Below are 16,737 nucleotides of genomic sequence, written 5' to 3' on the forward strand. Positions count from 1 at the left end.
AACCTATAAAGCCCTGCACGGCATGGAGCCAGGTTATCTGAGGGACCACCTCTCCCCGTGACATCTACTTATCCCACCAGGTCCAGCAGAAGTGGCTCGTTGAAGCTTCCATCCATTAGAGAATGTCATCTGGTGGGCCCAGGAGGGTCTTTTCTGCTGCTGCACCTGCCCTATGGAACATCATTCCCCCTGGGGTCTGGCTGTCCCTGACCTTGCTGGCCTTCTGGAATGGCCTGAAGACATGGCTTTGCCATCTGGCCTGGGGATCAGAGTGGCATGGAGCCCATAAAATGGCTGTTCCTTCTTGAATGGCTGTGCTCTCCTGGTGACTGTATTGTATGGCTTTTAATTGTTCAATTGTTTTTAATGTTTGTATTGTTTGTATGACTAGTTTTTTTTTTTGGTACTGTTAAAACATAAACAGTGTTTTTATGTTTTAACAGTACCAAAAAAACACTGTTTATGTTTTAACCGTTCTGTGGGCTGCCCAGAGTCATGAATGTGAGATGGATGGCTATATAAATTGAATGGAAGGATGGATGGATGGATGTGGATGGTGAGGCAAATTCTATGGTGCTTCATGCTCACTATGCCTGCAAACCATAGTTGCCATGCCCAGTGTAGTGTGAAAGACTGTGGGGAGCCTGGAAAGTAATGGTAGAGAGATGAGATATAACAGTCAAGAGAAAGAAGCTGAGTCGTCTCATAGCTTATCTTATAAATGGCAACTCAGCCTAGGTGGCAAGAAACCTGGGAAGAAATGTATTAAGTCAGTGTTTTTCAAATTTGGCAACTTTAAGGTTGCCAAGCTTGAAAATACTGTTTCAAGTCATTCAAAAAGACTCTACCTTAATGAACTATAAATTAAGTTTATATTCCTTTATCATTTTAATAATTCATGTTTATAAATGAAAATTTATATTCTTTTTGCAGCTTCCAAGATTCTGTTATTTCCCCCAAACTAGCGTTAAGGATACCTTATTGAAGTTTGTGTAATTCTTGCTTCTTTGATCTTGCCCGGCTATGTATAGCTTAACATGTAGAGTGTAAGGATCTTGGAATCCTAGTAACTTAATCTTAAGCATGCCTCTCAAGATGAGGGAAGGCGCAGAATAGACACTCCAGCAAAGGTACTATCAGGGCATCAACTGCTTTAGCTCCGTTGTCTTGGAAGCATGAAACAAACTCAAATCCTGGAACTTTCCTGCTTACTGCATCTACAAATAGATTGATCACTTGAAGACACCGCCTCTAGATAATCTACTGAAAAACCTCTGAATGTAGTGCCCTTTCCCGAGAGGGATCCTGTCTGCTGACCTAATTTGCTCAGGTGTTCAAGAAGCCCTTTAAATACTGTGCCAAGCTGAAGTGAAATGATATTCGGCCCAAGTCATAACTTGGCGGTGTTTCTTCTGGAAAGCACAGGATCAAAATAATCCCTTGGTGATTGGCATATGCTTATCATGTTTCTTAATTCTAGAACATCTGTGCTCACCAGCTGTAACAAGAGCACCCTCAGAGCTAACTGTACCACACAGAACTCCAGCTGGATACAGGGATAAAAACCTCCAGTAGTGACACTTACCTTCAATCTCCAGTTGTGCAGATGCACACCCCTCCCCAATCAGAAATACTGATCCCTCGGTATATCAGCACCCTTATAAGCTCCCTCAAGGGTAAGTGCTGAATATATGCTAAGAAGCCTTTCACTCAGGAGACTATCAGACTTCACATCCAAGTTGGAACTAACTCTCATTTCAACTTCTCAGCTTGGCTGGCATAAGACTCAAGCCTTCTGCATTTACTAATGTGTGATTTTAAGATCCCTTTCATTAAATGTTTGACTTTGAATTTTACTGTCCAGTCCTATTATTTAAATATAACATTTTTGATGCTGTGGCTTTCTTCAGTGCTTGCCATATTTTTATTCAAGATGTTTGTTATATTGTTAGCCACTGTTTGACTAACAGTGTGCAGGATATAAATATGATAGACAGAAATGGCTTACCTAGATTTGTATCATTATTGCAAAGAATGAAACCTCATGAATAACAGTCAATTGTCCAGTGGAGTGCAAAGCCATAAAGCAAGTTTATATTTTCTTAAGTATTTACACTTTAGGCTTCTTCCCCCCACCTTCCAAATTAACTGATCACTCGGTGACCTTGATGTTTTCGTAACAACCATCTGTAGCCTCAGAATCCTGCTTCACTAGCCTCAACTCTTACAAATACTGGACCATTTCCTCTGTCAATCAGAAAGGGAAATGAGCATAAGAAGCAGGAGGATATTGAAATGGTAGAAGAACCATTATAAAGGCAAGGAATAGAACTGCACTATAGCACATTATGTGTCTGGGGGGCAGCAGAGTGATGAAGCAGCGTTTCTGCATTGCGAAGTAAGTTGTGCCCCTTTTCTACAGGTAGCATGTAGCTAGCATGACCTGCTTCTGCAGTGCTTGCCTTTCTGCTTGGGAAGCCACAATTGTCATGACTGGCAAGTAAGCAAATGAAAAGGATTTTATGGAATTTGATGCAATTTCTCAGGTAAATCTTGCTGATTCTCTTGGAGAGACGGCTGTAAATTTATGTTCAATTTGCCTTCTTGTGGAAGAGTTAAATATTTCCTTCCGTTGACCAAGAAAGCAGTGTATACACACATGCATACATACATACATACATGCAGGGTTTATCAGGGCACGTGGGCCAATCACAATATCTTATTTTTTTCCAGAGAAAATGTTACTGTGCCTAGCTCATGTGTCAAACAAACAACGTTTGAAAGAACGTTTAATGTAATTTATATAATAAACTGTTTATGGGGCCTGGCTTTTGATACACTGACTGTCCATCCATCCACCTCGCTCATGGTAGAAATTCATGAACTACTGGGCACATTTATATCTTTATACATTTTACTGTAGAGCAAATAAAAATATATCTAATCTTAATCCCTTATACTCAGTATGGCTGTTTACACTGCCAACTAAACCATGGTCTAATCACTGAGTAATTCACAATTGGTTGGGTTCACAGAACACATGATAGCCTAATCTATGCGTTACAAATCAGAGTTTAAACAAAACCCTAAGCCATAAATAAGCAAGCCAGATTTTAACTTAGCATGCTGTGGGGAGCCAATCCTGTACAGTAATTACTGTAGTTAAGGAAAAGAAAAATCTGCTCAAGCAGTGATCGACTCCTGATGACTTTGTGGACACATCCCTGTAGTTCTCTTGGCAACAATATATAAGTGCATTATGACTGCCTTCTTCCAGACTTTTTTTTTTTTTGGCTTCCCACTCTCACCTACATTCCTGAACTTCCTGGCAATCTCCGAGAGAAATACAAATCGAGACCATCCTGTTTAGCTTTTTGAAATGAGCCAAGTTCGGCAGCACTGCTCCCTACTGCCTTGCTTTGAAGTTAAATTACATGCCTCTTCAAACGTACCTTTTAAAGAAAATAAACCCATCATCAACTGAACCCCAAGGCAAGCTCTTCAAACTCCAAACCAGCACTCTTTTGCGGACCCAAACAGCCCAAAAGAGACCCAAGCGGCTAGAATACACCACCCAAGTTCCCCAAGATAATCTTTTATACCGAATTCTTCGCTCTTTTTCCAGCTTGGCATCCTAATTCAGGCCACCCCAGCCAGCTTCTTTCCCTCACCCCGAAGCAATGCTATCTCCTTTACAAAAATATGTGATTGTGATGCCCCCTTTTCTATGTTCTCTACAGTATTTTCCTTGGAGGCAAGAAGGACAGCTCTCGCGCGTTCACAAGCCGCAGGCTCACACTCTCCGAGACACTGCGCGGGCTCCGCCAGCCAAGCTTTCCCTGGGGGTCACGTGTATGCGCCGCTCTGCGCCGCTCTGCTCCGCCCCGCCCCCCTCGACTCCGGCTAGGGCTTCCTCCAGAACTCCTGCTCTCGCTTTGAGACTCGCTCGGTCCTTTCGCCCGCCCTCCGCCGCGCCTCTGGCGGTAGGTACCCGGGTTGGGTTGCCGTTTTCGGGAGTGGGTTTGGGCTTTGGGAGGGGCGTGTTCCTTTTTCGCCTCCTCCAGATGAGGAGGGCGAGGGGGCTGCGCTTAGAGAGCCCGGCGCCCGCGCTGGGGGAGGCATTTTGTTTTCCTCCTCCAACCACCCGGGACAAGTGATCCCGGCCGCCCGGTCCATAAGCGAGTGCAGTAAATGAAAGTGACCCCACCCACCCCGTTTGCCCAGTCTGGGAAGGCTTGGCGGAGCGGGATCGCGGCCGGGGGTGGTTGGGCCCAGGTCTGCTTTCTGGCTAGGCTTGGTCCCGGTTTGGTCAGTCCCGCGGATGGCTGGATATGAGTCTGAAAATGGTTGCGGTTCCAGAGGGTGCAGACGCTTTTCAGAAGAGCAGAAAGACGATGAGGTGGGGATCTCATCGAATGCTCAACCGAGCTGACTGCAACCTCTCTTTGTGATGATGCCGGTTGATGGTTGTTAGGGCTTACGCGTGCACAGCCCCAGGCGCAGAATCCTGGAAACCCTTTGACGCCAGCGTGTAATCCGAATGCGGGAAACACGTGGCCTTCCTGGTGTTACTGAGCCACCACATCCAAGTCGGTTGACTGTGGCTTCCTGAAATTAGGAGTTTAGTAGCATCTGGAGGGATCAGGTGGCCTTGGAAGGACACAAGTATCTCTCCCTCATTGTCCCGTGTTGCTTGAGGAAATTCTGAAACAGTCCTAGGGCTTCAGATCGACGAGCCTGTTCAACATTTTGATCTTGCAACAGGCACTGTATTTCATTGATTATGCATATACAAAAATGCATGTTACACTGCGTTGTAATTGTTTTGGAAATCAGGTTGATGAGATTTTATTAACTGGTGAAATAAAGTACATGAAGCAGCTTCATCTCTTAACACAGAATGCTACTGTATGACTTTTTTTAAAAATCAGGTTAGATTTCTATGCCAGCTAAAAGTTTTAAGATTTCAAGACAGCATACATAGTATTTCCTCCTCTAATTTAATTCCCTCAACAGTTCTGAAAGGTAGGGTGGCCAAGAGAGAGCTGGGCTGAGGATGAATTTGAGGTCTTAATCTAACATAAACATTAATTTGAAAGTTTTGAGCAAATTGAATAAGCTTACAAACCTTTTTGGTATTGTTTTGTTTATTTTAATCGGACACAAGTGTTCTTTTCCTTAACAGTAACACATCATATTCTGTTTTTATATGCAGAATGAAGAACTTGGACAAAGAAAAGTATAATTGTTTCATATCTGAGAGATGTGAAAATGCCAGCAGGTGCAAACTTGAATGTTTTGATATCTTTTGCACAATCTATAACAATTGTGATGGTTAAAAAAAATCCAAAACAAACTATTTACTTCAACTTTTCTTGCTTTAAAGAATATTATCTCTGAGGCAGGCCTTTCTCACTTTCTTACTAAAAACCTTCCAGATATTGGCAAAAAATTTTCTATTAAGGAGGTCCTTCAATGTGTAATTCTGATGCTGTTCTTATAAAATTGCTGTTCTTTCACATATTTCTGCTATTGCTGTAGTTCCTTATTGTTTATTGTTTTATCTTTCTATACTTTACTGATATCATGAACTGCCTGGAATTTTACAGAGATTAGGTAGGATGTAAAGGCTTTAAATAAGTGGTGGTCCATAAGACATGTGTGATATATGCTCTGAAGGCAACTAGTAATGATCTGTTTGTTTTTGCAATGAGGCCTGGTATATCTCTTTGTTTTTGCATCCAGCATGGGTATGGAATTGTTCATTCTAAGTTTCTTTCATACATTATTTGGAAGTGTGATAACCTGTCTTATCTAATAAACTAAGTTATCAAATTGTTTTTTAAACTTCCCAGTTGAGAGCGAAGCCAAGGCAAAAACTAAGGTTCGTTTTGAAGAAATATTCAGGACTCATGCTGGCCTAATTGATAAAAAGAAAATTAAAAAGAAACAATTAAGCATCCCAGAGAATATTGTGGTGAGTTGGATGTACTATGAAATAATACTCGTTGCTTCAAAAAAGTAAAGCGTAATCTTTCAGAACACAATTCTGTAAATAGTGTCAGGGAATTTTGATTGCACTTGCAGAGTCAGTTCCTTTTGAAGGACATAGATTGGTGAAGCTTTATAGTTTCACAAAAACCTCTCAAGTCACTTTGGTCCCTTTTGGAGTAAAAAAAGTTACGACCCTAACACTGAGATTAAAGACTGCTGTTTCTATAATTAGTGCTATTAAAGTGGATGTGTCATGAATCTGTTTTACCCTTTTGCCTGCATCACAAGTTGATTTGAAAATTCAGGCCATGGTAAGCATCCAAGAAAAGTGCCTAGTGGACAGACGTTTTGTTTCAGAGAAACATTTTCAGGCTAAATGGACACAAGATGCAATCTTTGTTAATATCCCTTCCTCTACAGTTATGATTTTTGTACCCTGAAAATATGCTCTGACGGTTAAGGATCTCTACAGAACATGTGGTGAAAGTGTGGGGTGTGGGCAACAGAATGTGTAAGAAGAAAGACTGTGGGGAAAGTGGCTTGTATTCCAGGAAAGTTATTGTCAGACCACACCTGAAATGACCCCCTCTGTTTGGTCCAGAGGAGAAATTCAACATTCCCAAATTCTCCTAAAAGTTTGACCCCAGAATGGTATGTTTTGCACATCCCTGATTTATTTCCTTGGCTGATTAGACATGTTCATGGTCAAAAATATCCTTTTAAAATGTGCAGTGTTAGGGCCTATAGAGACATAAGTTCAAAGAGAATTTGATTTTATTTTGCCTGCAGAATAAGTTTACAAATGCTTTCAAAACACACATTTTTTCAGTGAATACTGACTTTAGTCCTCTTTCCTCTATAATCCTCTCATCTCTCTGTCTCTCAAAAATGTGTATTTTTCTGCATATTTCTTGCAAGCTTGGTTTGGTATTTTACTATTTTTACAATGCACTTTTATGTACAGATTTGAGAAACCTTTGTGCATTTTTGTGCTGGACATTGCCCTGAAATCTGGTCTAATACAGAGATGAATGAAAGTATTTTAAATAAATACTGCAGGCAGTGAAAGTTTTCCTGTAGTTTCCACTAATAATGATGATTCTAAGTGACTTGCTTTTGTTCTGTAATGTGATGCATGCAGGAAAGGCACAGAAACGTTTTTATTTACTATCTAAATAAAGTGAGGCCTTAGAATAAGTATATTCCAAAAAGCAATTTTACAAAACCAGTCCTGTTGTTTCATGTACACAATGTAATACCAGTTTGTCACAGAGGAAACCCAAATATCCAGCAATTGTGCTTGGTCCATAGATTTCAAACATGAATTTATAGGTGTGTCAAAAGATACATGCATATTCTGATGCAGTCACACTGTGAAGTATAAAGTGGCCTAAAGAAGAGAAAGACAGTAGGAATTGGGAGTAAGGTTAAGAAATGAAGGCTGTGGTTGATACAGAGAAGAAAACATCAGAAGGTGATTAGGAAAAGAATGGAAAACTAGTTTTGACAAATTAAAGCAGAGTTTTTACAGAGTTCAAATAGAATATATACGTATTTATAAATAAGTTTTAATTATTTCCAAAAGCTATGATCAGATCTTTTGAAATTGACTGGTTTTTCAGTCTTCTGACAAAGTATAAGGTTTCCCTTGACGTAAAGTCCAGTCGTATCCGACTCTAGGGGGCGGTGCTCATCTCCGTTTCAAAGCCTTGGAGCCGGCGTCCATAGGACACTTCCAGGTCATGTGGCCAGCATGACTCACGGAACGCCGTTACCTTCCCGCCGAAGCGGTACCAATTAATCTACTCACATTTGCATGTTTTCGAACTGCTTGGTGTGCAGGAGCTGGGACGAGCAACGGGAGCTCACCCCGCCGCGCGGTTTCGAACCGCCGACCTTCCGATCGACAGCTCAGCGGTTTAACCCGCAGCGCCACCGCGTCCCTCTGACAAAGTATATCTAGTATAAAATAAGTGCATATAATTCTTTGTACCGTGATTTCAGATTACTAGATTGCATTGTGGATATATCCCTTTTTAAAAGTTTGAAAATCAAAAACTACCTTGATTATTATGAGCTTCTTTTGTTAAATATTATTTCAGAGTTCCTAGGTCTGTGGTCAGTAAATTATACCCTTTCACCAAGAAATATTTATGTTAAGTATAAACTTAGCATGTTCTTTTAGTTATACTTGAATATATGCTTTTCAGCATGGCATGCTGACAGAGCAATTTTGCAGTGGCTCTAGAAGACTTGAGGGGATTTTTCTTAGAACAGTTACATTAAAAACTTGCTCAGGCCTATAATCTTTTCATGTTTTATATGAATTCCATCTGTTGGTTGCCCCTTGAAGTATAAGTAAGTCTTAATTGTTCTCCTTCAGACACTAATAGTAAAATATTAATAAAATATAGTATTAATAAATTTTATAATTACATATTAGCATACAGATAGATGGCTTTCCAATGTTTTTGTTTTGATTATAGCTTGAGACATTAAAAAGTCATCTGACCAAAGGAAGTGAAAATGAGCCGATTATAAACAACATATATAACCCCGAGGAAAGTAGTCCACGGATTCCAAAAAATACGTTCAGACATAAAGTATCAATTGAAGAAAAAACAAATGATGCTAGTGGAGAGGAAAGCAAGCAAGTTGGGCTTAAGAAGAAGAAAAAGGCAGCTTTACAGAAACAACCTAATGAGGAAGAAAAGGTATCTGAAACTAAATTAGACAGTTTTGAAAAACAGATTCAAGTTTTTACAAAGAAAAAAGCAGAAAGCAAATTGCAGGCAGATGCAGTTCATCAGAAAGGTGACAGCAACATAAAAGGTGCCTTGAATGGACGACGAGATAGATCTGAATTAGATGAGGAAGAAGAACAGTTAATTCAAGCTTATGAACAGCAAGTGGCTGAGGAAGAAGCAAATGCAATTAAGAAAAAAATAAAACAGAAACTTAAAGAACAGATGTCTGAATTCATTCCCAGCTCTCAAAGTCATGAAACAATATTGAACAATGAAGTAGGAAAAAAGAAAAAGAAAAAAGTACTGGTTTCATCTGAATCTCAAACAAGGTATAATAGCAAGTATGGATGTAAGATTTGTGACAGCTGTTTGGGTTGTGTTATTGTTGAAATGGGAAATAATTCCATACAGTTTTGTAAGGAAAATGTAATGGTGCTGTCATATCTGAAAAAAGACATTCAGTTAACCACTTTTGTCTCCTTGAAAAACTGTAGCCTGGTTTGTAAAGAGGAAATGACAGAATAAGAATTGGATTTGATTAGAGATAAAGGAAGTTTAGCTTAGGACTTTTGCTCAGATTTCAGGCCAAGGGAAGCAGTAGCGGTGAGCAATGAAATCAATGCCTCCCTTGTCATGGTGCCTAGATTTCTAGCCGTGTCATCCCTCAGTTTGTGCATTGCATGGTTCTGAACTCATCCTACCATAGATCCAGGTTGATAGGATGAGATTTTTAATAAACCTCTCCTTAACAAACCTTGGGTGGAAGAGGTATATCAATTAAATCCATTCAACCCAGTTTGAATGTGTATGTTGTTTGCTTGCATTGCAGAATGTCATTATTAAACTACTAAGTCTGGGAGTGTACTCCAAATCATAGATGTCCTTGTTAACCACATGACTTCTTTCATTCAGTGCTATGTCCCTCTCTGAATTACAACATGAGCCAGAGGAAGAAAATACCAGGAAAAAGAGATATTTGGAAAGACCGCTTATATCCGAATCTACAGAAGGGGACCTATTAATAGAGCAGAAAACTAAAGGCAGAAAAGCAAAAAGAAAATCCCCAAAAGGTTTGTGTGGCTAGACGTGGAATCCTTTAAATATTTTCTAATGGAAGTAATTCTCAGTTAACAGGACTATAGTGTGTGCATGTTGCCCAGATTACCCCATTCTTGTGGCATAAAGATCTGAACAGCAGTCCGCTGATTTTGTATTAGCAGGATTGAAGTGATGGACCTTGCTTGCATTTGGCTGTTTCCACAGGAATTGGGCCAGGATGTGATGTGTGTCGACTGTTGAGTTTGAGTTGTCTTTGAAAATTGTGGTGCTGGTAGGGCTGTACTTATTCCTGTTTTAACAATGTGAGTGAAAGGTCCCTTGTGCAAGCACCAAGTCATGTCTGACCCTTTGGGGGGACGTCGCTTTCACAACTTTTTCTTGGCAGACTATAGCGGGGTGGTTTGCCACTGCCTTTCCCAGTTGTCACCTTCCCCAGCAAGCTGGGGACTCATTTTACCGACCTCGGAAGGATGGAAGGCTGAGTCTACCTGAGCCGGCTACCCGAGAATCCAGCTTCCACTGGGATCGAACTCGGGTCGTGGGGAGAGTTTTCAGCTGCAATACTGCCACCTGCCACTCTGCGCCACACGAGGCTTTTGCGTTTTAACAATACCAAACGTAATAATTGGAAAGTGTTAGTTATGCAAAACTCTCTTAAAATAAGAATAACAATGACATTTATCTTCTAGAGCAGGGATAAGCAGTCTCCAGCCCTGGAGTGGATGGGACTGAAATGTTTGGCTCATTTTGTAATGATGTATGTTTGGAGGTTTAAGAGACAGCATGGTGCTTTAGGTCTTGCAAAACATTGAGGAGCAAACCGTTTTGCTCTTTAAAAACCGTGAAAAATCCAAAAGCATCAGACAGACTTTTCCGTGCTTGGAGAGGGTTTTAAGGGGTGAAATGTGTGTTTTAAGCCTTGAGAAACTTAAGGTATCCATTTTGCAATTTAAAACCCAAAAGCACCTAGCCCTGTCTAGTCTGGGGATACCAGTTTTATTCCTGCCTCTTCTGGTATCTTTATGAAGTCACTAAGGTTTCTGGCAGCTCCCAGGCAGAAGGACTTTCCATGTTAAAGTGTTCATGCTGTTGAATCATTCATGACAGCTGTTATGCATAGAAATCAAGATCTGCCTCATAATAAATAAGTTGATAGAAATTCATTTAAGACAAAATTTTAAATTGTAGATTTACTAGCAATAATTGCAGCAATTGCATAAGTTAAACTCAACAGTAGTTCCCACTTAATTTTTACTAAAGCTTATTTTCCTTTTTCCTAGCTGTAGAAGAAAATACAGAAAACATTAAAGAAAATACCTCACACATGACTGCTGGAAGTCTTTCACCAGAATCAAAACCTGGTTTTGATGATAACCTTGTTTTAGGGGTTTACATCCATCGAACTGATAGACTTAAAACTGATCTTATGGTATCCCATCCAATGGTTAAGGTTCATGTGATCGATGAGAAAACTGGTTTATATGTGAAGAAAGAGAATAGGTGATTTTACTGACTTAGATTTCTTTTTTATTCTTGGTGTTAATTTGCCCATGATCTTACAGAAACTCAGATAAACTATTGGTGATCCTAGATCCACATCTGCGTGTTTTTTTTTTTTTTGGCATAGTTGAGTTTATTTTCATTTTGTATAAGCACACCTTATAACTGAACTGTAATCTAACATAAATCAGAAACGTATATAATCACCCTTTTAAATGAGGTTCATTCAATATGTTCAAACAAAAATTTGTCAAACAAAAATGTAGTTTATTTAATATTTCTTAATTTTCTGCACCACAATAATTCTCATTTGCTGAACAGAACTGAGGTTCCAATGCTTCAGCTTCAGATGGAGCCAGTATTTGGATTTTGGATTGCAAATTAAGATGAGAAGTTTAAGAATTTATCATTCTTCTGTAATTGCTGATTATAATTCCCATTGCTAGTTGAACTTAATGCAAGATTTTTCCAACTAATACTGTCTGTAAGGTTTGTTGGGCGGTCAGATGATATGCTAGATATGCTGGATAACAACAGAAGTAACGAACGTTCACGTCAAATAAGAGAGCCTGTAAAATATCACAGATTTCTTTCCAGGATAGTAATCAGACTAGAGTTTTGATGATAAGGTCAAGAATGTATCAGGCCCAGTTTGGAATCAATATTATATCCAATCTGCAATATCTAGAAAAGAGGAAAATAAAGAAGTTACTTATTCCCTGATCTCTAACATTTGCTGCAGCCTTATGCATACTCTCCGGGGAACAGGCTCCATTGAACTTTAGACAATTTTAGCTTGCATGTAAAACTGTCACAGATATTGTATGAAACATTTTCTATTGTGATATGCTACTTTGATCATATTTTAACCATCTGTAGGAATTGGTTTTAAATGATAATAAATGAAGATATTCAGCTTCTTCTAAATGCTTTCTTCTAAGGTTATCCTTCTGTGATGTTCTGTTACATTTGAACTGAACCAAACTCACATTAATTCACTTTCTGTATTTCGTTGGAGTTTGGATTTCGCTTAGAATAGTCTGAATAAGGTTTAATATATTCTGATTTGCTCATAAGGCTAATGCCCAAAGTTATTTGTTTGTTTTTGGTTTAGCACAGTATATGAACCAATCCAAAGGAAGAAATGGTTTCTAAAGCACAGTGATTGTGTTCATACATCTAGCTAACCCAAAGACAGACAAATCTCATTATGCCTTGAGGTGGGTCATTTAAGCCAGTTGAGAGTTGGATGTTGAACACTTTTTCTATTCGATCAAAGCTACTTACAATGTAGATAACGTAGTATGTAGTAGAAATGAGACACAGTGAGACTCAGTTGAATGTATTGTTTTTATATAGCAATCGACAAGTTTCATCCTTCTACGAACAAGAGAAAGTGGGGCATATTCTTCCTATTATGACCCAGCCTTACGATTTCAGACAGCTCAAATCAACACTTCCACAATGGGAGGAGCAAATCCTATTTAATGAACGTTTTAACTATTTTCTCCAAGACGCTGAAGAAAGTCCCAAAATCATTCTTTTTTTTGAGGTACAGAATGACTCGATCATTTCCGTTTTATCTTTGTTCCTTCTGGCAAATATTTTCTGTATCTTTCCTCTTACTGGTAAAATACATTATTTCAAAACTAGATTGTATTGGAATGATGCACTTACTGTGGTGGAAACAGACCAGATAATCTAATTGCTTAACATTTTCCTTAAAGTTTTTTAGACAGTTTTGTGAAATGTAAAGATATACTTGGGCCATTATACAAGAGTATTGAGTATGATCTTTCACTTTCAGGTCTCCTAACAACTGTACAAGCTGTTTTACTGCTTTACTGAATACCTGGTTGCTAGGAAAGGAGACAAATTTTGGATCAAAGCAAAAGTAAAGGAGTATCATCTGGGAAGTTTCTTTGATTCAAAACAAACAGCCTACACCTAGTTTGCATATATGCCCTTACAACCATTTTCTTTTGGTGAAGCTCACATCCACTGCCTTTTGTGGCATCCTGCTTTGTTCTGAGTGGCTTCTGCATGTTTGAGATCTGAGATTCATCAAATACAGCCAGGCTTTAGATTTCTGTTCTGTACATGATCTCAGTTGTTTACTGAATTTGCCCCAAGAGTTCTTTGACATAGGAAAGTAATATGTACAAAAGATTTTAAAAAAACTCCAGCAAAATTAGTTGATATTTTCTATGACTGTAATTGTAGAAATGTAAACTGAATAAAATGTGTTTTCTACTTCCAGATCCTTGATTTTTTGAGCATGAATGATGCAAAGGCCAACTTTGATATTCAAGCTCAGGAAAGTGGCTTTCGGAAAATCTGTTGGGCATTTCTAAAGGTTTTTATTTTTTATTTTAATGGAAACATTGTACTGAAGCATTAAACAAATCTGAGCAAAGATAAACATAGAAATTACTTTGTATATAGTCAGAAAATTAGTCAAGATATATTTCAGCTAGTTCACATTCAAATAGTTTTTCAGTTTGCAAAATGTAGTGGATGAAAAATCCACCTACCCCCATTATTGAAAAGTTGGATGGAGGGTCTTCACAATTATTTCTGTTTGAATTTCCGATGAGATACACGGTGCCTACTTATGCTTGCTTTCCTGGATTTATTCTGGCACCATTTAATGAAATACAAAACCAGCTTATTTCTGAGTCATTAATGATGCCAGCAATACAATTACACAATCACCAGGCTAATCAGAAAGCATTGTCAACTATACCTTGGCTATGTGATGTCATTGGGAGTCCCAATTAATGTGATAGCAATATTTTTGCAATCATTTTCTCGTTTTGCATGTATGTGATATAATAGATTTCTACCTAAGTGTTTGGGGTTGTGTACGTAGCACTTTTCTTCCATTCCTTAAACCAAACAGTCTTTTCCTGAGATCATGCTGCAACTGTGGAGGGCAGCTGTGCCCCCACTCTGCTGTTGGTCAGAAGAGCGTTTGAAAACCTGGCCCTTCACCCAGGCAAAAGAGAGTGAGACCCCTCGCTTCATTCCATCTGGTCTGTCGCACTTGCCACCTTTTATCTTTTATTGGTTTTTATTGTAATTTCGGTGTTTGATTGTTTTGAGCCACCCAGAGTCATTGGGAGTTGGGCGTAGCTGCCTTTTCACAGCTGCCATCCTTAGTTGCTGAAGTGGGGAGCAAATTTTCATAGGATGATAACTTTTTGCAAATGTTTTTTTCCTGTCTGTTTTGACTCAGCTGTTATATCTAAACCTACAGTCTGCAAGTTATAGTATGAGCTTGACTCCTTGCATCCCTTCTGAATAAAAATTAAAAACTGCATGGTAGAAATAACTCTGGCATAGCCCGGCAGGACCCATTTATCAGGCTGTAGCAAAAGGATAGAAGACATTGGCATTCCATTGGTTCTGGTGAGAAACTATTGGGATCTGGTCTTATTTCCCAGCTGGTTCAGAACTAACCAGTTGGCTCTTCTGAAAAGGTTTAAGCATCGATGCCTGAAGGTTCTTTTTTTTTTTTTTTTACTTGCCTATCTCTGGCCCTTTTTCACTTTGTGGTATGCTGTATCTTTTAGGCTGTTAAACCAAAGGCAAGAGCTATTGTTGTGTATATAGGACTACAAAATGTTCTTGGACCTTTTGAGCTAATATGTTTATTCAGTTCAGTAAGTGACAGTGATCAAAGTTCAGAAGTAAATGGGCAAAAAACTGTGTATTCTCCCTGTCTAACAGATGAATCACATTTATTGTACTTACTATTGCACTGACTCTCATGTGAATTCACATAAACAGAGGACAGAACAGTAACTAATCAGATGACCTGTTTCTGTCTTAACTTTATACATATTGCCTTTTCTGATGGAAACCTGTGGTTCACTGTTACTTCAGTTGCAAAACAATAGTTAAATTACTGTTGTTATTATATTATTACTTTAATTTATTTTTATCTAGAAGCTCAGAAGAGCTGGGGGGGCAGGAATCTCCTTTCATTTCATCCTCAGAATAATCCTGTGACTTAGATTGATTTGAAAGAGAGTAGCCTTAATGCTGCTTAATGAGTTTCCATGGTTGCGGGGGCTGATCCTAGCTCTCCCCAGTCCTAGTCCAGTACCTTAGCTGCAACACCACACTTCGAAGCGGATATTTGTAGCTCAGGGTTGAACTGTGGAGTCCTTGGTGCTCTCTGAGCCTTGTTGTTTTCTTGCAGATGTTTCATTGCCAGGCTAGGCAACATCTTCAGTGCAAAGAGGGAGTGGGTCTTGCTCTCAGTTTATATACCGTGGCTTGCCCACCACCCAACCCACTACAACCCAACCAATGGAAACTATGAAAAGGATAACACTGCCATACATCAGAAACATCTCAGAAACCACCGACAGACTGTTACAACCACATGGCATCACCGTAGCACATAAACCAACTAAAACTCTTCAATACATATTAAACAACCCAAAAGACCCAATAGCCCAAGAATAAAAAACAGGAGTTATTTACAACATACAGTGCAAAGACTGTAACAACCACTATGTAGGACAGACAGGCAGAAGACTAGCAGAGCGCATCCACGAACACCAACTAGCAGTCAGAAGACACAATGAGAACTCCTTAATCTCACAACACATGGACAGACTCAACCATACTTTCAACTGGGAAACGGTGAGCATCCTAAACCAAGCCAAATCCAAAAATGCCAGAGAATTCCTGGAAGCCTGGCACACAGACAAAGCAGCCATCAACAGACACATAGAGGTCAACAACATTTACATACCATTCAAAAGAGACAATAGAAAAGCCAAAAGACAGTACACTCCCTTGCCAGCAATCAACACCCAGATATGCAAAAATCAACACTAGGATTAGCACCAGATGAACCATCAAACAGCACAATACACCCTAATCAAGGAACTATCAACTCAGGCAATCAACCAAGCAGCAAACAACAGCCCAATCAAAGAACTCCCAAGGAGAGAACAACACCCCCACCAACACAAGCAGGGCAAGCCACGGTATATAAACTGAGAGCAAGGCCCACTCCCGCTTTGCACTGAAGATGTTGCCTAGTCTGGCAATGAAGCGTTTGCAAGAAAACAACAAGGCTTAGAGAGCACCAAGGACTCCACACCACACTTGTTCTGTATGGTTTTAGAGTCCTGTTATTTGTCCTTTCATCAATAAAATGCCTCAGTGTAATGTATGACTTTTTCCATCTTCCTTATTTGGTCATTTTCAGCTTGTTGGTGCAAATGGAGTTCTGAATGTTGGTGGAAAAGTACGTCTTCAGTTGTACTCTCCTCCTCCACGGACCAGGTCGCTACTTCATGTTGTGGAAGTTTATGACTGGTGGGCAAAGTGTCCTAGAAGCAGCTACCCTTCAACATTGTATGTGACTGTAAAAGGCATTAAACTTCCTGATCATGTATGTTAACTTAAGTGTCTT

At 39.4% G+C, this 16,737-nt stretch overlaps 1 protein-coding gene across 2 annotated transcripts in view; it reads left to right on the forward strand.

Annotated features, from left to right (window-relative positions):
* Window positions 1-5,220: 5,220 nt before the first annotated feature.
* Window positions 5,221-16,737, forward strand: part of AHI1 (Abelson helper integration site 1) — an 82,071-nt gene continuing 70,554 nt past the window's right edge. For both annotated transcript variants that reach the window (XR_010068385.1, XM_063309692.1), the window contains exons 1-8: window positions 5,221-5,281; window positions 5,856-5,977; window positions 8,481-9,070; window positions 9,654-9,811; window positions 11,081-11,300; window positions 12,660-12,852; window positions 13,561-13,656; window positions 16,531-16,716. Coding sequence is in view for 1 of the 2 variants with exons in the window: in XM_063309692.1 (XP_063165762.1) it covers window positions 5,272-5,281; window positions 5,856-5,977; window positions 8,481-9,070; window positions 9,654-9,811; window positions 11,081-11,300; window positions 12,660-12,852; window positions 13,561-13,656; window positions 16,531-16,716 (1,575 nt within the window). In the remaining variant the exon portion in view is untranslated. The remainder of the gene's footprint in view (window positions 5,282-5,855; window positions 5,978-8,480; window positions 9,071-9,653; window positions 9,812-11,080; window positions 11,301-12,659; window positions 12,853-13,560; window positions 13,657-16,530; window positions 16,717-16,737) is intronic.

Source organism: Candoia aspera, chromosome 1 (assembly GCF_035149785.1).
Source record: "Candoia aspera isolate rCanAsp1 chromosome 1, rCanAsp1.hap2, whole genome shotgun sequence".
Lineage (NCBI taxonomy): Eukaryota > Metazoa > Chordata > Lepidosauria > Squamata > Boidae > Candoia > Candoia aspera.